This window comes from Tinamus guttatus, unplaced genomic scaffold (genome assembly GCF_059628265.1).
Source record: "Tinamus guttatus ecotype Peru unplaced genomic scaffold, ASM5962826v1 Tinamus_guttatus_pri_ptg000004l, whole genome shotgun sequence".
NCBI classification, from domain to species: Eukaryota; Metazoa; Chordata; class Aves; order Tinamiformes; family Tinamidae; genus Tinamus; species Tinamus guttatus.
Genome location: NW_028288538.1, coordinates 8353331 through 8375704, shown reverse-complemented (window position 1 = coordinate 8375704; position 22374 = coordinate 8353331). Strand labels below are relative to the sequence as shown.

General features: G+C 41.5%; 1 protein-coding gene across 1 annotated transcript in view; it reads right to left on the bottom strand.

Moving 5' to 3' along the window:
* The window catches only part of CEMIP (cell migration inducing hyaluronidase 1), a 51622-nt gene that overhangs the window by 19690 nt on the left and 9558 nt on the right, over window positions 1-22374 (bottom strand). Inside the window, exons 8-14 of the mRNA XM_010214145.2 lie at window positions 22099-22220; window positions 19774-19915; window positions 18612-18803; window positions 9726-9901; window positions 8936-9145; window positions 2983-3188; window positions 36-105 (exon numbers count right to left, since the gene is read on the bottom strand). Of these exons, the coding sequence (XP_010212447.2) occupies window positions 36-105; window positions 2983-3188; window positions 8936-9145; window positions 9726-9901; window positions 18612-18803; window positions 19774-19915; window positions 22099-22220 (1118 nt within the window). The remainder of the gene's footprint in view (window positions 1-35; window positions 106-2982; window positions 3189-8935; window positions 9146-9725; window positions 9902-18611; window positions 18804-19773; window positions 19916-22098; window positions 22221-22374) is intronic.

Sequence of the window (22374 nt, the reverse complement as noted above, 5' to 3'; positions counted from 1 at the left end):
ATTTTTTTTACCAATTAAGAAATTTCTGCACTCACTTCAGATCCTGCAGCTGCACAGTTTATAAGGTTGTTGTGTGGGTTGGCTATCCAGAAGGTGGATACAGCACTGCAGATCAGAACAAAACAAAACAAAACTAAACTAAACACAAAGAATAACATGAAAATGGCACCTAGAGCACACACACAAGAGTCCATGATCAACCCCACGTGGCACAAGCAGGTATGATAACTCCCCAGATAAGGGTTTCTGCCTCAAGGGAAAAGGGACTGGTTCTTTTCTCTCTCCTCTCACACCACATTTGTCCTCTGTATTTGACAGAGAACATAGTCTTATCTTTAAAACCCCAGGTATTAAATAAAGAATTTCTACAGCAATTCCAAGCCTGCTATGAAGCTGTCAGATGTCAATTATATTTTACGATAAGGTAAATATGTTGTTGCACAAGCTACAGAAAAGAACCTTGCCCCCAAATAAGCCCTCAGGTTCATTAGAGACTTGTTTAATCAAGGGACCCCATGAATTGTTTTCAAGGGCTTTCCAAGTATGCCCTATCCAGGAGCTGCTGTGATTCATCATCTTCATTTGCTTCCACTCCCTATGCTTTTTTTTTTTTTTCAGGACAAAAGGACTCCATTTGCCTAATGCACATAAAAGACACTTAACTGAAAGACTCACATCAAGGAAGAGGGATCAATCCATCATTGTCCATCCTGTGACATACAATATTCATTAACTGATGGGCAAATGAACTTCAAGAGGAAAATATTCAGTGCTAAAAGATGGCAGACTTGCTCCCTAAATCTTGTGGGTGAGATTCACCTTCCTGTCAGAAATGAACTTATCCAACCCTTATGCCTATTTTAAACTCTCTGTGGAGGACCTTCCGGAGGTCTTAGGCGAGGGTCTTGAACCCGTCATGTCTCCACAGTGTCCCGCAACCCCGTCCATGCTCATTCCTTGGAGTCGTGTGCACTGGAATGGTTCCCGTGTCATTTGGCACAACCTGTTTCTTCTTGTCAGCCCTTGAATTCTTTTATAAAGATAGACAGAGCACATCCAAGTCGTCTTTTTCAGAATACCTCTGCAGCTCATTCATAGCACTTTTTCTTATTGCAGTCTTCAGAATGATACGAAATGTGACCTCTGACTATTAAATGAATTATCAGTGGAAAATGAGCGCAATGGCTGATTAACTCTTATTTTATGAATGGAGACATGAAGTGTAATTTATAAACAAACACAGATGTGAAAAAGAGCATTGCATGAATTTCACCTTTTCCTTGCCAAAGTAAAAGCTAAAAATATGTTTCTTTGGACAAAACCCCAGTTTATTTGGAGGACAGAATGGGTGATATTGATAGTCTCAGAAGATTGAGTTCATTGCCAAATAGAAGAAACCCTTAAAGATTTGTAGTTGTTATGCATCAACCAATTTCCATCTGTCTCATCTTCACGATGGAAGTCTGATTCCAGAAATTCTCTCATTGACATTTGTTGGTCAGAAATTAAGCTTTTATGGAGTACGTTTTCCCCCCTCCAACCATAACAGTGTTAAATCAGAGAAGAGAAATGCAGACTGTGGGCAGAATTGATCTTCTCACCCAGCAGCTTCAATGTAGCCCTACTGCTCTTTGGCCTCAAGACAAACTCCACCATGGAAGCTCTCCTGTATGCATATAGCCAGGTGCAAATGATAAACAATGATGAGATACCCGGAAAGACTCTGCTGGAAGATTTCACAATACATGGCTGGGTGTCTTTCATCCCGGGGAAACACTGTACCCATGGCTAGGGTGAGTCTGTCACAGAAAGAGCCATTAAGCACACAGGTTCTTCCTTTAAAAATGTAGTACTGTTTCAAGAAGAATGAGGACGGCAGGGGAAGAACAAGAAAGCTAATTAGCTACCTCATGTGCCACAAAATGGATAGGTTTCCTGAGCAGTCAGTAATTACCATATTCCTATAGATTGTGTTCCTTAATTTTAGGAAAATAGCTGAAAAAATCAGAAAAAGGAGAGCTAGAATGTTTTATGACAGGACCAACTATTACTGTAATACTTCTGACTTGCATTTCTGTTCTTAAAAATTACTGCTGATGAAGAACCCATGATTTGCTCTGAGAAGGAATTCTAACACTTAACTAGGCAGCCAAGTTGGTCGTGTTTTTCTTTCACTTCACAAGGCAACAGAACTGCAAAAAGAACTTGTGAAATCCCTTCTCATCGCAAATGCTTTTATAATCCTCACCTAAACCTCAGTTGGCAGATCTGAAAAGATACATAAGAGGAAGGGATCTTGCAAGAAGGAAGATGAAAGGCAATCAGCAGTTTTCAAGGTTTGTTGTATATCGAAGTTTTGGGAAGTTCTCATCAAAGCATTTTCATGTGCTTATATAGAGATAATCTATTAGAGATCCTACAGGCATATACAGTCTTTGATCTTTTACTGCCAAATTCTAATTCAGTGATAAACTGCATTTAGTATAACCATTTGAGTTTCATTACACAGCTTAGGTAGACTGTGCCAAATGAATGCATAATGCCAGTGCCATATCATTAAGCAATATTCATTCTCCACAAATAATGACTGCGAAAGTAAGCAGTGTATTTGCAAAGCTAATTACTATTTGACATGAGCACAAGTGTAAGAATCCAGCCATTAGGGATGTAAATGACCTCATAAGGTGCAAGACATTGCTAAACTTTGCAAAGGTGTTTATCAACAATATCTGAGGCAGCCACCATCTCAGTCTACTTAATGCTAAGAAGGAAAATTAACCCTCAGGTGTATAGACATCTAAATAACATAAGCAGAAGGATCCTTCAGAGACAGCGTTCTCAACTTTTGGGAAAGCAACCTAGACTTCTGAAGGTGATTATATAACCATATACACATAATGCTGCCTTTCATGGCTAAGTCTTGCAAAGAAAAAGAAAAAAAAAAAAGAAAAAAAAAGAAAAAAAAGGAAGGTTGCCACTCACCTGCAATCCTGCCGGGGTTTCGGGATGTACCCTGGATAAGCTCCCTCTGTGATCATCTTGCACATCCTGCTGTCTCGGTCGGAGGGGAGCAGAGTGCTAGGCTTCACAAGCAGCCCAAGGCAATGGTCAAATGTGTTGCGTTCTTCTGGTCCATCCTCAGTAAAGAAGCAATGGCCCAGTGCATCATAACCCACGACATCCTTCACCTGCAAATACAAAGCAGAGGTCTGTGTTCAGGTTTTACCCTTCAGGTACTGTGTAATAATAATAAAACTTGTAGTAATAACATAAAGGAATCCCAGTACCTTCTAGAATTAAGGGTAGACAAGCAAAAGCAGAAGCAAGACCAATTACTGATTTAAGAGTAGTTAGTCTAATCAATGGCTTAGACTTCAAAACAATTAGAGTTTGTCATCATTTGCTCATTCCATTCTTCTTTTGTCTGTCTTTTGATTTCACAAATCAAAGATTATCTTAGCGTGAGACCGGAAAAAACATGGAAAGGGGATGCATGAAGGACATGAGATGATTAAATCACATCTGGGTTTATTCATCTTCACATGTAGTTACATGAGCAGCTATGTAAAATGCATTTGAAAAATGCAGCTGACCTGAAAAAATATTTTTTCAGGCTATCAGAGAGGTGACAAGTTGTTTTCCAGACAGGCTGGCTTGTTTTAGTTTTGACCTGATCCTTTTTTTCCAAGTTGTTGACAGAAGCTTCTCTGACCTTGAGACAGATCAGCTGGTGTTAATCAGTGCTGTTATGTTTTTAGTTTGAATGCTGTTAACATTGGAATATTGTTGTGTCCGACAGAACAATAGCTATCAGCCCAGTGAAAAATCTGAGAAAACAATTTCAGGACCAGGTATATGACTTTGACAACTAAGGCTAAGACTGGTTAGGAAACAGTCCTCAAACACAACCTGTGTCTCAGAAGTCAGGTGTTAGTAGATTTGTCTGGGATGTGGAAAATTAATTTCAGGTCTGCACTGGCCAAGTCCTAGACATTGGAGTCCTGGCTCTCCTGGAGTCTCTCTTTGCTTTTCCCATCTGTCTTTGCCCATCCACAACCTTGGACGTAGGAAACCTTTCTGACAGAGTTTTGTTTGACACCAATATCTTTCTATAGATGCTTCTGATGAAAGAGTAATTGGCAAAAGGCAAAAGACTATATTAAGCTGGATAAATAAAGCATATTCTTGAAGGCGTCATTGAAAGACCTCAACTTCCAGATGCCTGAATTATTTCTGTAAACAGGACTGAGACTGTCATCTAAGTTGGAGCACCAATTCTGAATCAAATCCCAGGACTAGAGCTGAGATGGTTACAGATATGTTTTCACATAAGAAAGCAAGCTTTGATTGCCAAATTCATTACAAGCTTACATCTGCACCCACATCTACTATGCATCACCCATGCTCCAGTGTAAATATTCAGCTCTCTGAACATAGGTCACCACAGTAAATTAAACACAGCTGTAATGATCTGAAAAGTGGTGCATTCCATTAAACTACCTGACTGAAATTTGCTGCTGACTTCTCTGATTTAATTAGATGGCTTTTGTGAGGTCAAGTTTTCCTTATTCAAGTGTAATATATAAGTACTAGACCGAACTGTCCTTCCTTAGAAGCATGAACTTTCCTAGCCTTGCAATTCTAAAGGTTCATGGGATAGGAGAACATTTCAGAAGAGTGACCTACTTTCAGAAGAAATATTCCAACATGTGCAGGATGTCTTTTAATCACAGCGATGTCAGAGCTGCACAGAAATAGCCTTCTAAACCTATTAGTTTTCTCTCAAACAACAATACAATTGGAAAGACATGTCAGTAATGGCATTGTAACATTTAGGTGATGAAAAGGCGCTCCTTGGAGAAATGCTTTCCACTTGCTAATGCCATGAATCTTTCCAGCCAGCACAGCACGGCACTGCACCGGGACTGGGACATGAAGCTCTGTGGTGATTAGCTTATAGCTGGGGCAAAGCCACCTCTGTGCATGTGGAGCACCATCACAGGGGAATGCACCTCCTAGCACAGGAAAAGAGGAATGTGGACTGGCAGAGGGCCTCAGCTAACCACTTGTAGTTATCCTTCATCCCTGACAGCCAACAGAGCAGCACTGATTTATCAGCCAGGGACCTGGGCCCTGATGTGTCTGCCACCCTCTGTTTGATTAACTTTGCCTTTGGTCAACTCAAAGTTAGTTTCCTGTGCTTGTTTTCATGCAGAAGCCCAGTACTGAAATGGCTGGATAGCAAAGAGCTGCTCATTCCAAAAGCACTTTTCCAAGGAATTTAATTTTTGATTTGATGAAAACCTTCCTGATAGTGCAGAATCTTACTTCAGCCTTGAGTAATTTATGGCTAGGTTATGCCCTCTGTGGTAAAACAACTGACATAGCATAGCTGGATTACTAAAAGCAGATAGTGGTAGTGCTTAGATAGCCCAACCTCTTATTCATAAAGGTTCTTATCCCATGAATAAGTTCTCTGCTGGATCCTGCCTGTCTATTTATTGACCTTCATTTTATTTCCTTCCCTGATGACTGTCTCTGTTTTCGCTTGTACACAACATCCAGTTGAGACAGTGGGAATCAGAGCAAAGTTTGATCCCTGGGAGTGTAGTGGTGTAACTAGTTAGTTTTATGGCCAATGTATGATAAAGAAAACATTGTGCAATTATTGACATTTTCAAACAGCAATTATGGTGAGAATTTCTGCATTTTTCTTTCTCCAGAAGGACCCCCTATGCCTTACAGTGAATATGAATTTGCAGACAAGTGCAGAACAGTCTAGTGATAGAGCTGAAATAGTGTTGGGATAGGGACTATTAGCAACACTGTACAGATCCACAGAAAAAAAACAATTCTGGCATCAGGAATACATAGGACATTATATTTCTCCTAGTGTTTTCGGTGTATTTCTAAAGCTTGTTCAAAGGGTATGAAAAGTTTAAGCACCAGGAGAAAAGTAATAGCCAAGCAAGCAGAAGAGTCTGTATGTAAATTACTGCTTTAATGACAGGTAACAATAAATGATGCCCCTCTTCCATCTGTTAAACTGTTTCCACAGGTACTTCAACACACCCATGTTAGCAGCCACTTTGAAATGAGTGACCTGAAGTCAAATATGCCCTTTAGTGCTTTGTTATGTTGAAGTTTAATAGACCAGAAAGATTTTGATATGCCTGTTTCCAAAGAGTGGTTCATGCACATCATCAAGGCAAATTATTCTGCATCAAGTATGTTCTGGATTTGTCCAAACTCAGAGGGAATATTTGTTACCTGGGGGGATGCAAAGCTCATTGCTGTTTCTATGAATGATCCTTGTGCATGTAGAAACAGGGAGAGTTGCCCAAGTAAGGGGGTAAAAGGCTAATGGGAAATACAGGGAATAGTAGCAGTACTCATCAGAGATCTGTCTTGGTGCCTGTGAGGATATCTAGGGCAGGAGGAGGAGGAAAGGAAGGAAAATAGAGCAGGAAAACAAAGGTGAGGAGAATGCTGTGGGATGGTCTGATGAATCAAGAGATGGAGCTGCTGCCTGCAGATGTCTATCACCGAGCAATGAAATGCCATTTAACTGATGCAACCTTTACAGCATCTCTTCTGTGATGCAACTGGATAAACATTGGTAAGGGTGCTTTATTTTAATGGAACTTTCCTTTCAGCTGAAGGCAATAATTGGTTAAAATCAAAAAATATGTTAAGTATTATCGGTATAGTTTAGAGCTTACATCTTATAATACACTATAATCATCAGAGATTAAATTCTTGATCAAGATTTCAGATTGTATATCCCAAAATCTAAGATGTCTTTTGAGGGCCTTGACATAGAGTTGAATCAAGATCCTTTAGGGAGTTGTGGCTGTTGAGTAACAGCAGACGAACCAAGCTCCTTTCATCAGTTACATCAGTCTGTCTAAATTTCACCATGCCATCTTGGCTAGAAAAGCCTGAGAACATGGATTCCTATAATATTTCCATGTCACAGTGACACAATTGTCATTTGGAGAAGGCACAAGAGACAGAAATATTTCCAAATTCTCTCTATAAACTCAACTATCTGACTCGTAAGAAAAATACCAAGCTTGGGTATTTGGGTTGGCAAGTAATAGCCAACAGAGAACTAACATCACAAATTAGGTTTAGAACTAGGGCTTTAGTTGGCCTTCAGCTAATCAACAGCTGTGCAACCACTCTATAGCCAGAGAATGTGTTTGTGGTACCACTGTTAACAGCTTTGCTATTAAGCAACAAATAAATCCTGACAATTTTGCCTTTCCACTCTATATATTAGCTGTGTTGGTGCTTTTGCAACAGGTGGGAGGTTGCTAAATGACCTTAAATGCCTTCTATAATTTCTATGGGAGATGTTTTTGGTTTTTTTCCCCCAGAAGTCAAGGTCATTTGGTAGGTTTCTGGGTTCATGTTAAAAACTTAGAAGGACAAAGGTCAGAAACAGAACCTCAGGTTCATAAATAGCAGATAAAAGCTGCTCTGCTTCTTGAACTGCAATTTCAAAGTCCTCTCTTTAACTTCAGTGTATTTTATTTATGTCTGTGGTTTCCCTTTCCAGTACTGCCACTTTCAGAGGCTCCATCCTGTGGTCCTTGCTAACAAGAAGACTGTAAGACCAAGTCATCCATCTGTTGGAGTAAGCCAAGGAGGAAACGTTCATCAGTAAGTAAAGCACAGAAGTCATCTCTTAGCCAGATGATGAAAATGAATATTCCTTCCCAGAAAGCTCAAACACTGTAGACTCTTACAGGCTCTTATTACAATTTTATAGAGTAACTTCAGATCAGTGACATGGTCATGAATTCCAAATGCACAGGGACCATCCAGGTTACACTTGCCAATAATGTGTCCTCTGGTAAGACTCTGTCATATACAGACATATGGAAAACTCTGACATATACATATACTCAGGACAGATTACTGTACATTTCCCCAGAATGGGTAAAGACTTCTCTTTTATCACATTCATTTCATGAATGGACCTGGTCGGATATACAGTTTCACTAGAAACATCCATGCTGTAGTTTCTAGATCCTGATTTAGTTCCTGTAGCCAGGTGGGTGCGCTGGGCAACACGCCCTATCTGCAAATTCTCATGGGGGGCTTTCAAGACATGATTTTGAAGCAATGGAAAGTTCAAGTTGTCAGAAAAACAGAGGAATCCAACCAAAAGAGCTGATTCGGATTTGAGAAACGCTGAAGGAACAACCGTGTTCTGGGAGAAAGCCTTCAGAGGAAGGGAAACAAGGGGGTTTTGGGGGGTTTATGCCAGTCTCCAGGATGTTCAGGGTTTTAGCACAGCTCGGAAATGTTTTCCCTCACATCCTTTCCACCAAGACAGTGTCTTAACATTGGGGATAATCTGAATGTGTTCTTATCATCCTTAGGTACTGCAACTTGTCTGACAAGTATATGACATTTTATAGATACATCTTAAAGGATTTCTTGTTCTGGAGAGCAAGTCTGACAAATCTGGCTCTGTAAATGTTTAATGCTGCACATGGCACTGAAAACACAATCCTGTACTATAGCCAAGTTGAATCACGCTTAAACCTTCTGATTATCCTCTTTAAATAGCAAACTCTCCGGCTATAGATAGATTCAACTACTCATTAGAGAAGGGCTGGTCTGCAGGCATCTCTGCATAAAGAGAAAAGACACACACAGGAGATAGTGCCACATCCCCACACTGACCTCCTCATTCTTAACACAGGCTGAAAAATGCCTAGGACATATATATTTTATATATTTATATATATATATAAAATATATATATATGTATCTCCACCAAATCAGGATGCGGGAAAGAAACAGACATTAGATGTAGCAGTAAAATACATTACCCTGAAATAAGTAGCTTATATTCATGACATAAGGAAATAATTTAGCTGGTACTTTGGTCTGTAAGGTAGACATAGGAACTTCTTACCAGCAAACCATTGGATCCATGGACCGTGACACAGCGGGAGAAGGTGTGGTGAATGGAGACGTCTTTCACGTATGTTGGAGGGTTGTAGCCTCCCTTCTCATCCACATCTCCAGCCATATGGAAATGAATTGGGTAATGTCCCATTGTCTGCTGGCCCATATATTTCAATTCTAGACCTTCAACATGCGTAGCCTTAAAACCAAGACCAATCTGGAGAACAATGGAATATTAGTCAGAAACCATAAAATACTTTTGGGAGTAAGAAGGAGGGGAATTCAGAAATAAATATAATTGTGTTGTAGAATTGTATTGTATGGAGAAATTCATTGTATGGAAGGAACTGCATGAGTGTGGATTGAGGGAAAGAGGGTCACAGTGGCTAAGTGGGACTTCAGCTGCCCTGTAATCCCATCACTGCTGCCATGGCTATATCTGACTTTGGTTTGCAGGGAAAACTGTTCACATTTAACATTTTTCATGAAATTCTTTAGATTTGAGCCTAGTTCAAATCTAAACCCTCAGTCAGAGCACCACAGAATTTGAGGAAAACTGGGATGGGATGTAGAGACTGTATCTCAGCCTGCCTGGCTGCGCAACATCTGTAGAGGTGTGAGGTGCACTTCAAACCTGGGGGAAGAGCAGCAGGGTGGACCTGCTGCACTTCAGGGAGAGGCTGTTTGCTCAGCGGGCTGACGCGAGGAATTTCTTTCTTTTAGCGTCCTGGCTTCTTTGGTGTGTGCAGGTGTGGCTCTGTGGGGAGGAAAGTGCAGGGAGAGGGCCCCAGCCCTACCTTGATGTGTCCCCCGAAGGTGTCGAAATCAAAGAAGGAGCACAACTTGCTGCTGTACTCGTAGCACTGCCCCTCCATCTCGCCCATGATCACGATGTTCCGGCTTAGCAGCCCCACTTCTGCTCTCATGTCGACGCCGTCAATGACTTCTCCGGTGTGGAGGTATGTGGCTTTCCCTGAGGGAACAAGATCCAGTTTCAGAGTTACACTGCCAACGCTGCCGGTCTCCCTTCATACTTCCTGCGGTGGGGTTAGCGTGATCATGAAAAGAGTAATTGAATCAGCAAAAACTGTTGGCTGACTCCTCAAAGGAGGGAAGCCTGGAGCACAGGTGTTACCCAGGGTCTTGCTGAGATTTCTTCAACAGAGGAAGTGGGATTTTTGGTCTTAAATTGCTTCATTTAGCTAGGGAGTTAAACCAGCAGTTTGTTAGACAAAACATACATCTTACCTTGAAGAGGGACTGTGACCATTAGGGAACTTTTCACATTGGTTTGCAGTCAGCTGTGTATGAATGTCCAATAAAAAGAATTTTGCTGAGGTAGCTACTGAGAAGTCCAAGTCCCCAAAGTAAGCAGAGCATTTTCTATGGTGAGATAGTGGGAAATGCTCAGATCCCATAGCACTGCCCACAGGTGAGTATCTGACCCTGCTGTTAATCTAAACAGGGGCAGGACAGGGCAGAAAGCTGTATGGAAACTGTGGCCTGAAACAGTCACAGCCCCAGTCCAATTTGCGGGCTCCAAGATCTCTCCCTGTTGGCAGCTCCCAAACTGCCCAGTTTTGGATTCACCTGCACATCTCCAGTTTGCTCCCAGTGCTTCCCTCTTCCTTGGCTTAGTCAAGTTGATGGGGATTCATCTGTGTGCCCCATGCTGGACATGCAGATCTCACAGTCTCCCTCCACACACACACCTGGCTCCTTGGGAGGGTTAAGAGCACTAAAGCCTTCCTTGGCCTGACCAGAGAGGGGTCAACTCCAGGCAGTGTGGATGTCTAGAAAGCAAAATAATCTCTTTGCTGTAATTTCATTCAAACATATTCATCCTCCTTCCTTCCTGCCTTGGCTTTCTGCAGAGAATGCAGTTGGGAAAAGGCTCGTCTTACTGACTACATTCTGTATTATTCCAGTAAAAATAAGTAATAAACTCTTTGAGTAAACACTGAGCTTCAAGGAATGCTACACTTGCATGTATTTCATTTCAGTGGAACGGTTCAAAGCAGTAATTAGAAACAAATGGTAAGCCTGAAGCTGGACTATCACTGTGGAGCACTTTGTGCTTAAACAGAGGTGCCAAGCTGTGGGGGTAGGAGGGATTTTGAACACTTAAACATTCCTGTTTTAAACAAAACATGATGTTTGACTTTATGACAAAGATAAGCAAACACTATTCACTCCCCTTTTCTCCTGGGCCTCGGAGAAATGTAATGCACTGATAATGTTGGGATTCAGGAAGGGCGAGTGCTCTGCGATTGCCACGCTGCGTGACATGCAGTTACATGTGCCCTCTGCCTTACCTCCTCCACCTATAAGTGATATCATGAAAAAACAGTATCTATTAACTAAAACAATGGTGATTGGCAAGACAGGTAGACGCAAAGCCGCACTTTTACCCATTTATTCCCCTCTTCTGATGAAGAATGAGACAGCATTTTGGGGAGAAGGCTAGAAGAGCTTGGGGGGGATTAATTATACTGCAGCAAGCTTGAAAGGCAGAAGGGCCTGACTTGCTTGGGTGTCCCTGGAGCATCCCTTCATCAGGTGCACATCCAAAATTAGATCCAGCCTGTCCAAAAAGCAGCTTCACTTCCCTTACTCATGTACATTAAAAAGCCCTGGATACAAGTGTCCTCTTGCATGAGGAAACTCTATGCTAGACCCTTACGAAACTCTGTTAAGGAAGATGGTTTCTCATTTTGAAACTGCTTTTTGAGCTGTTATTTTCAGTTTGTCCCCGACATTGACCTTTCTTTGATTTACTGAAGTGCAGGAAGAAGTTAAGATAATCATAAGAACATCTTATTTCAAGCCGCATCTCTGGGAGTCATGGCACTGAAATTTGATAGGCAGTTTTGTTATTTATGTGCTGAGCTCTGGAATAATAAATGTCATGCTTGCATGTATTTAATTTAATTTTACACTAGCCCAGACATGCAAAATAGTGTAAGCACTGACAGGAATGTTAAACACGCACTAACCAGATTCTAAATATAACTCCTTGGGTGCATGTTTTTCACTTTGCACTTTTGCTGACTTGACTAGTTTGAAGATAAAAGCTGAGAGGGAAAGCAATTCCCTTCCAGTGTAAAAGTGGATTTTGAATAATAGCTCCTTTAACCAAGTTTTGAAAAACAAATCTCTCCTCACAGCAGCCAGAAATTCAAGCTCCCCACGGCACCTGGGGCTGTGCTATGGAAACAGTTCACAGGAGACAGATGCTGGCACAGGAGCCCTCAGGTGCTGTAAATTCCTTATGGACACCAGCACTGGGCAATTCCCATGGGCCTGGCAGTGCTGGGATGCAGGCTTATAAACCTGGGGCATTCGCGGGCAGCCCATGGGGCCTGTTTGATGATAGGTATGAGAAAATAATAAAAAAAAAGAGGCTGCTCAATGGATGTGAACTCCATCCAGAAAGGACACCCGGAAACAGGAGCTGCAACTGGAATTTGGAGCTAAGCTGTTGCTTTCAGGGGGCACACTGAGCCATGCCAGGGAGCATGGCAGATATCCGAAACCCTGAGACCTCAGCTATGGGCAAGCCCGAAGTAGGAACTTGTGAACGGGCACTGAAATGGTTTGATGATAAGAAAAGTAACACTGCAACTCTGGAAGGGAGGGAAACATCTGCTTCTTCAGCAGTGAAGCCAGTCCCAGGGATTTCCCAAGCCAGAGCTGGGCAACTGATTCACCAGCTCCTTCTTTGGGCTTGGTCTGGCTCCATCCCTCACGGACAGGAGTTGCCTCACCAGCCAGCGTGACGTGTGCCGGGCTATAATCTAAAGCAAACACAACCTGGCAGTGACACGGGTTGTGTCTCTGCCTGACAGCCCTATGTGCTGGGAAAAGCATCCCCTGGTTTTGCTGCTCTTGCTGTCACGCTGGGGCCTGCAGAGAGCAGAACATAAATTCACAGGGAAGAATTGAGTTAATTTGTGGGTTTGCCTGACATAGGTCTTGATTCAGCAGAATATGAGCACATTTCCATGCTTACTACTCAAGACAGCAACTATTAAAGTAGTCAGGGCAGTTATTAGTAAGGGCAAGGCAACTATTGAAAGGAAGTATGTATCAAGATAAACACAGATGATCCACAAATCAAGGGCAGGCTTATGTCAACATAACAGTTCAAAGTGGAGCCTCTGCAAACCGTGCAAAGCTTCAGGAAAACCTGTCATACTTGAACTTAACCATAAAACCTGGGCCTCGTTCCTTATCAAGCCTCCAAAGGGTGGAATTTAAAAACTATTTCAGCAGCTAGAGGTGGATGTGTGCCTGGCTCTGGCGACCTGGGTGCAGATCTGCCTTAGGAATGTGTGAGCGAACCCAGGGGCTTTTCAAAGTGCCTCGGCTCTAAATGACTTAAACTCCTAAATCTCACTTTCAGAATTCAATCAGGCACTTTGAGGCCTAGGCTTGATTAAGATGAAATGGATCTCAGATTCTCCTGATTTTTTTTTCTCTCTTAAACGCTCTCAGTTCTCCAAAGGGTCTTTTGTTCTCCTCAGCACTTTCTCAGGCTGGAGATCAGACCTTCTTTCTCATGGTCTTTTAACATTTCCTAAATGATAATTTTTAAAGGAAATGTTGAACACAAACTTGTCTGTTCAACTCACGTAATCCAGTGACATGGAATACTTCGAGGTTTTTTTTTTTGTTTAAATCAGTATAACTCATTGTAGATGCCAGTCAGTGGTAATGCCATTATAGCATGTTTTTAATAACCAGCAAATGTTCTTACAGGCATCCTATCAAATCCTCATTACTGAATTATACTGATGGCACCAGCCACCAAAATGAATGATGAATAAACGAAAGCCACAAAATGGTAATGTAATACGTCATGGTTTGGGAGAAGTGACCAGCTTCTTCAGTCATGCAGGATGAAACTTTGGAAAGAGTTCAGCCCTAACCCAAGCTCCTCCGATACTTTCTGGGTAACTCTCTGTGCAGCTCTGAAGTACACCCTTTGGCTGTAGGAGAGTGAAAAGCCAGGAGTTTACAAGCAGAACATTAAGTCTATGCTTAAGTGCTGCGCTGGATCAAAGCCTTCAGCCAGTAGCTGTTTAGTAGCTGTCTAGTTTCAGGGCTGAAATTAGTGATCTTACTGGTGCAGGCAGATGCGACGTGGGAGGTGATGGCGATGGACGGGAGCCCCTCTGCTCCGTGCTGCCGTCAGTGCCTTAGCGCTCGAGCACAGGGCTGCGTAACGAGGCTCTAGGCCTTGCGCTGGCCCTGTTCGAGGCCGGGCAACATCTGCCAGCATCCGTCTCCGCCGGCATCCCGGAGCCAAGCCTGGCCCCGCTGCCCCTCGGGGAAGAGCTTTGGTCTTTGGGGATCCCAGTGACTGCCACATCTTTTCCTCCTGTCCCGCTTCATGCCCTCTTTTTGCCCTAGCTCATTGGCAGTAAACCAACATTCTTCTGCAAATGAGAAGTTTTCCTTCTCTGACCTTTCTTTTTTTTTTTTTTTTTCCCCTCTCCTCACCCTGACATTGAAGTCCTTGCAGTTGGGCTGGGAAGATTAAGCAGGTCTGGCTGGCAAACAGATCAAATCCTTACTTCTTAAATGGAGCCCAAACACAAACCTTTTGAACTGCTGTATAAACTTTATTGTGTTTCTTCTAGCTCTGCTTCTTGGAGATGGCCAAAGGTAGAAAAAGGAGCTCTGAAAGTCTGCTAGAAAGGGCTATTTCACAATATTTCCTGCCCAACCTTCAAGCACCAGAGATGCTTTTAGAAAAAGGGTTTGCAAGGAATTCCAGCCGAAAGGATGCCAACCTCTACACAGACCTCTCCAAATCGCTAGAAGTATCTGAATTTTGACAGTGAAGTAATTTCCCCCACTCTTAGAGCACAGTACAAATGCTGATACTGACAGTTACTGTGGAGTTGTTTGAGAATTATATATTTACAACTTCTTTCATTTCAGAGCAAGTTCCCGGCATGAACTAGAGCCCTGTAAACTCCATATCTCTAGAATATCCGCAACCCAATAGGCTTAATTTAAGATACATGTAATTGTAATAATAGATTTTCTAATATGTGGGATAATTTGTGTAATTATGCCAGGCACAAATAATTTTTTTCATGCTTTATCAAAAGCCATGTATAAGCACAAAAGGGCATTTCTCTTCCATGGCGAAACCTATCAGCACTGGTAGTAACTTTATACAGAGGGATCGAGATGCAGATAAGACTTGTTTCCCAGGGAAACTAGACAAAACACTAGATCTGTCCTGCTATCCAGTTCTGCCACAACAACACAACCCTTCCTTCCTTCCTTCCGTCTCCCTCCCGCTCTGCGGTACTGCTGTCCCTCCCTGGGGCTTTGTGAACTTCCAAGATCAAACACTTTTAATTTGTTCCCACAGAGAAAATAATCTACACAGAAAAATGGCAAGTGAAAAAGTTAAAAATAAAAAAAAGGAGGTGAGGGGGAAGAAAAGTTCCATTTGAGTGACAGTTTGACTGGGACTTGTGACCTTCGGAGTGAAGTGGAGTTAGCGGAATTACTTGCTCCAATAAAGGAGTGCCCAAAATACATCCCTGGGTGCCCTCCCTTGCTTGCAAAGCTGAGCTTTTTCAGAGGGCTACAGTTAGAAACCCAAATCCTACTAAAATTTAATGAGAATGGAGTATTAAGTTGCTTAAGCTCTTTTGAAAAGACCAGCCTTACTTTCCTTCAACACTCATCATCTTTGCCTCTAATCAAGCCATTTCTAGCAAGTAAAGCAAGTAAGACTCTTCATCAGGAAGCATCAATATAAATAGCACATGAGCTAACTCTTTGACTTATTTGGCACAATACTCTAAACCATGTCTATTAAGATATTACTAAACGATGAGAGCATCAATTATAATTAAAGCTTGGGATGCCAAGTGGCTGCCACACCAGATTGTCCATGAAGCAGAGGTTTTCTGAATCTTTTTTAACAAAGAGACTCTTAAATAGTTCAGATATGACATTCAGGTTTCGATTAAAAAATGAAAATAGAAAGGAGAAAAAAAAAGATTAAAAGGGATATAACCCATCGTGGGTAGGAATGGTTTTATCATTTGTCTTTCAAAGGACACACTTCTGGAGTTTTCAACTGCTAATCTAACTTCTCGGGAAAATTAGGCAATTCTACTTATTACAAATGACACCGCCTCCCAGGCCATGTATATTAGTGCATTGGCATGAAAGCCTTTTCTCCGAAGGAGCAGAGCAAGCCTGAAGATCTCCTGCTGGGAAGGCAGATGGACATTATTCAAGAGGAAGGTCTTCTGCTTGCAATTAGGAACCCAGCGCATCCGCAACAGGCCCAGCCCTGCTGCTTGCCAGGTATTTTTATGCAATCGCTTTCTGTCTGTCACTCCCGCTTGCCATGATGCTTCAGTCTGCTGGAAAAAAAGAGCCCCAAACCTCGTGCCGTTGCATGGCCACCTCCCCGGGCAGTCGTTGCGGGCAGGGGTGCAGCTGCAGGGAGCTGGAGCCACGAGGGTGGGTGCACAGAGCGCCCGCACGGGTGCAGAGCACCCACCCAGAGGGTTGTTAATTCCTCTTCTGCCTGTTCCTGAAACGTATCCCTGATGAACGAGGTTATACGATGGCCAAGCACAGAGCAGCACAGTGACCAGCTGCCTCCTACAGACTGCTCAGCCATCCACAGGATTTATTTCACCTAGGCTGAACTTAGGATCAGGCAGATCATTTTATTTTATAGTATGAATGTGCTCTTGCTGCAAGAAAGTTGGATACGATTTTTATTATGAGACCAGATTCTGGCCTGATTGATATAATCAGTGAAATCCCAATTGACGTCAATGGGGTTGCCTGGATATAAGTAAGGGCAGACTTTGGCCCCAGTATTCAAGTTATTTGTGGTAATAAAAGGAATGTCCTGATTCTCCTAAGGAGTAATTGGAAACCAAGAGCCCAATTACTTTAACAAGTGTTTCCACTTGCTTCTTTACTTGAAAACCACATGATTTTTTGTTGTTTTTAACTCCTTATTTATTTCTTTAAACCAACTCTGTGGCCATTGCTGTGGAAGATAAATGTAATTACATGAATTTTACAGATCCTTAGGATTATGGGAAGAGCCTAACAGAAATATCAATCTATGGTCTTTATTTTTATTGACTATCTTCCAAGATCATCCTCATGAAGTAACTTGTATCCTACTAGTCTGGAACAGTTTTTCCAATAGCTCAAAACTTGTTCAAGAAAAATATTCAGTTTGGAGATGTCTCTTCTTTATAACTTGAAAGTACTAGTCATTTTAAGTCATGAGACTATGATACATTCAAACTGAGAATAACATTTTTCTTGGCTTCACAAACACCTCTCCTTTAGGCCACCTAAAAATGAATGACTAGAGGTCTGTGAAAAAGCACTTACAAAGGAAGTAGATTTTTATCTTCCAGAAGAGGTTGCATCAGAGATAATGGTAAAGTAGCTCATTTCACAGAAGTGAGCAAACTCCCTGGTGCATTGGACATTCCAAGTGCCCTCATGGTTTCTCTGAAAGATTTTACTGCAAATATACACAAAACCTCTGCCTAGAAAAACTGGCAGTGCTCAAGCAAAAGATTATGTAATATGCATGAATTATCACCAGACAAATACCATGTTCAAATATGGGCTCAGCTATTATACATTTATATATTTAAAAAGTAAGCTTTGTTTTTATAAAGTATGGCAATTGCAAGTACTTCATCTATTCCCAAAAGAGGCAGTAAGGTGATGTTTCTATATGCTGTTCATCAGTACCTCAAAATCTAGTTCTGAAAGAAAAAGACCACTTTACAAATGCAAGTGGAGATGCACATCTCCAATTATTCATCTCACTTTTGTGCTTGTACTAATAACACTCTGTGATTGACCATAGTTACACTATTTAATTGGACTTAGTAGCTGAAGGCCACTGTACAATCATTAGACTGCAATGTCTGATCAGCAGCAGCAATATGTTCCAGATTGGAGCTAGTCATCATCTAGAGAAAAATCTCTTGCTCTGCAACGCTTCCTTTTACCTTCTGCTCAGATTAATGCAGACGACTCTCTACACAGTCCATTGCTCCAAGTACTGTGGCTCAAGACAATATGGTTGGCCACATGACTCCAGAAATTCTTGGTTAATACATCACATCACCTCAAAGCAATGCAGTCTAGACACACAGTAAAAAGAAACAGCAGCTTCAGTAGCACAGAACAGAGTTTTGAAAATGTAAGATTACATTTCTGGTTAAATATAACTTTCTTAGGAGAATAGCCAGCTACATATTACTTCATAGCCTTAAAAATTTCACATGGTCAGCTCCTCCCCTAGCTCACCCTCTGGTTCAGCTAGGCTCACCCCCTGCTCTCCAGAAAGTGGCATGTTTTCAAAAATAGAAATGCAGAATTCTCTTCAAGAATTCTATTCAAGAGTAGTTCAAACACATTAACTGATTTAATCTCTTAAATACATACATCAATTCAACAGGGAAAAAAAAATCAGGTATCAAGAAGGAAAAGTAGAAAGGAATCAGAATCAAGACAGATTATTCTTCAAGAAAGAAAGGCATATGTTACTGAAAAACACCTCAAAACTCCCACTGTTTACCTAGTGGGGTTACCTCAGTGCAAGTGGCAGAATTACCTAACGTAATACTGACATGACAAGACAAATTCCTTACCTGCTACCTTCACCTGGTTGGCTCTGCAGGCCCTGCACGGCAGCACTGGGAACTCCTCCGCCTGGTACATGGAGTAGTCCGTGCTTGCAACCACAATCCTGTCCCCGGGTTGCCATGAGCTCGCATCATCCGCCAGGTTCAAGACCGTGCTGTTCACGTTGGTGTCAATGGTTACTGTAAGCTTGGGCTTCACTGAAAAGCACAAGTGTGAATTCAGTTAATCTTATCACAGAGCGCTTGCTCGTGGGTTATTTTTGTGCACCATTTTTTGAACACCACCAAAAATTATGATTTCCTCATGCAACACGAAACAATTAACTCTTCCAAATATGCTCTTCACTGACTTTGGTTTGGAAAGCAAGCAAACAAGAAAATGGTTTCTGTTAGTTGCAGACAGGTGGATTTTCAGTTAATCCAACTAAATTTAAATGTAGTTCTTAGCGACTCCTTTTCACCACACCCATTTAGCAAGAGCATGGGGCACTGGTATTTACAGCAGCCAAGTAGTCATTAACATAATGACTGCTTTTTCAAAAAAAACTGTTTTCTATCTTTCTAGTCCCACCAGTTGGACACTAAAGAATCCTGTCTAGCAACCAGGTTAGAATAGTGGTAACTACAAAAAGAATTATTACTTTTAAAACCTGCTGTCTCTTCGCACACTAGATGAGTAATCCTACCTCATTCCAAAATACTTTAGTGAAAGGCAAGATACGTGAAGAAGGGACTTGCCCCATATTTGCCATAGTATTGCTGGGTTTTCAAGACACCACCCTGTTACCTCTGTTACTGTGCAGGAATTTTTCCAAGATAAATCTTCAGCCGTTGTATCTGTGTTCATGTCAATATGCCAGCCAAAACTGCAACTTGGGAAATTACTGAAGTAACTCTTATGTGAGCAAAAGTCACTCATTAGAGGACAGTATTTCTGCCTTTCTCGGATCTAGATTAGGTCTATACTACCTACATCAGGCAAGGTGCTTTTCAGAAGAGACCACAGGTCTCTGGGTACCGGCAACAAAAATACTACATGAAATTCAAGTTTCTCAAATGGATTCTCTTTCTTGGGGCTAACTCCTGCATCGTCCTCCTAACAGCCATGCTGGTGGAGGAGGCCCTCCAACTGACAGGAGGGTCTGGCTTCCAGAAAGAGGTCACATACCAGATTTGCCGCACAGGAACCGTACTTTGTAGTTCTGGCAACCTTCATCCGTCTGGTCCTTACCATGGCACAGGAACCTATAATCACGGCCATTTTTGTAAAAAACCTCTGTTGTTAAACTTGCTCCATCAAGCGTCATCGCCTGAAATTAGAATGGAAATATGAAAAGCTATATGAAATATGATAGCTATATGTGAATGGATTGCATCTACACATTGGCACCTTTGGGGACAGGCTATTGCTTTGGTTTCAGAGGATGCACAATAGTTGCATAACAAAACAGGATGACTGTTACATGTACTACCCAGCCAGCACTCCAGCTGGTGCTCAAACAGAGCTATTTGATGTGGAAACTGTGTAGATTATTGCTAGGTGTATGTGTTTCTCCCATATCTATATTAAGACCATGTGCTTTTTTTGGAAGGAGTATTCTGAGCTTTGCTAACATCTGCCTTGGTGCCCTAGATTTTCTCTTGCCATTTGTCTGAGGTCAGATGAAAACACTGAACACAGATGCTTGTACCCAAATGAACTCAAGGTTTTCAAGCCTCTTGACTGTATTTGTTTCATTGCTTGTGGCTAGACTATGTCTGAACCTTGCAGAAAAAAGAGGTTGCAGTGTCTTATTTTTCCTTTGCATGCACCAGTGAAAGCTGCTATCTCTACTAAGATAATACAAAGCTGTTTTAACATCCATACTGAAGCATTGCTATCCCAAAAAAACAAGATGATGTGGCATTTTCTTACACATGTGAACCAGCTGCCAGTGGGATACATAGACTCTTGTATGTTTCTGCTGGAGCAATACCAGTCCTCAGGGCCAGGTTAGATTTCACAGTTTGGGCTCTGAGGCTTGCAATCCTCCTGATGCTTTCACAAAAATGCAACCTGTTGCTCTGGACTACCCAAACAGCACATGCATTTTAACAAAGCACCAGGAAATAAAACATCTTTCAATGATGAGCCTGACCCCGCATCTCTCATTGATGCCAACCTTCCTTGTTAATGAAGGTACTTTGCTACCCTGTTTGGATTAGCACCACCAGCTGCAGGGATGTGCCTCTGGCTGGGCTGATCTTCTATTATTATCATTTTATCTTCAGTTTTCTTGCATGTAGCATAGCTGGAGCAGACCAGCTGGTACGAATCAGTGTAACTTTATGAAGTCAATGAGCAACACCAGATTACACTGCATGAGGATTTTCCCTGGGATTCTGAAGATAAACTAAAAAATGCTGTTTCACTTTTAATATTCATGAAAAAAAAGGTAGCTCTCATTTAGCAGAACAGAAAAATAGCTTTGATTCTTGTATTTCTTTTTTCTCCTTCTAATATACATGCTAGAAGGGACTGTTCATAATGAACATCTGACCTCCATTCTAAACTAAATTGTCACTTCAAATATATACATATGGAAGATGAAATAAATGTGGATTTCCTCAGACCTGGCAAAAAGTTATAGGGCAATTTTTTCCTTTCTGTTCAAGCAGAGATTCTTTATACCATCTAGCCTTGGAAACTTTCACTCATACTGTCAGCATTCTGATTTACTTCAATAGCAGCATTCTTGTGAATAAGGACAGCTCTCCCCGTTCAGAATATGTAGGAACCTTAGTGATGTAGAGCATTTTATTGTCTTTTGCTTCTGTTGTTATATTACCAAATAGATATGTAACATATATAAGCTGGCATTTACCAACAAAGGCTTTTTTTTTTTTTTTCTCGGAAGGCCTTGAGGAGCCTTTTGCAGTCTTGAACAAGGTATATGATTTCCCCTCAGCATGCTGGCCAGATGGTGTAATTATAATGTTTAGCCTCAGATAGATTTCAAATTTCTTTCCACAGAGAAAAACCAATCGACTCAAATAAATGGCTGCAAGGTCACTAACATTTTTTTCAACCTACCAGTTGGTAGCTTGAGCATATCATTGCATTCTGTGATTAATTTTTCAGGTAGGACCCATTCCAGAACCATTTAAAAACTTTGAAATTTTCTTTTCTTTCCTTTTTTTTTTTTTTTTTTAATCTTCCAACAGGGAACCACATATTACCTAGTACATCTGTGCTGTCTGTGGCCCCATCTGTACTCCTGCTCATGCCAGAAGCCACAATTTACTGAAGAAAGCTGAATTCTATAACATTTTATCTCAAAAAATACAGAGGTTGCATATTAGATCTTGTCAGTTAGGTGTTAAATTGGTAAAATAATCAGTGTATTCTATTTAGAAACAAAATCCACTGACAAGCACTGTATTTTTATGTTCTGATCTGAATCTCTCCAAAGAGTGATTCCGTCTCTCTGAAGCAAATGGTAAGCAAGCCTACCTGGATATCAATGGGTTGACTACAGATTTTATCACGATGAGCAGCTTTGAAGTCTGAAAGCTTCTCCATGTCCTTAGATCTTGCTTTATCAGGCTTCTCAAACCACTCTGTCCACTCTACATCTGGAGACAAGTGCAAACAAGAAAAGTCATTTGAAAGTCAAGCTTAATGAATGCTGCAAAAATGCATAAAGCATAATTTGATCCCAGATATCATTCACAAGTTTCTTCACCAATGATCTGATTCCTGTTTCTTTCTACCAGTCTGTCAGCTGTT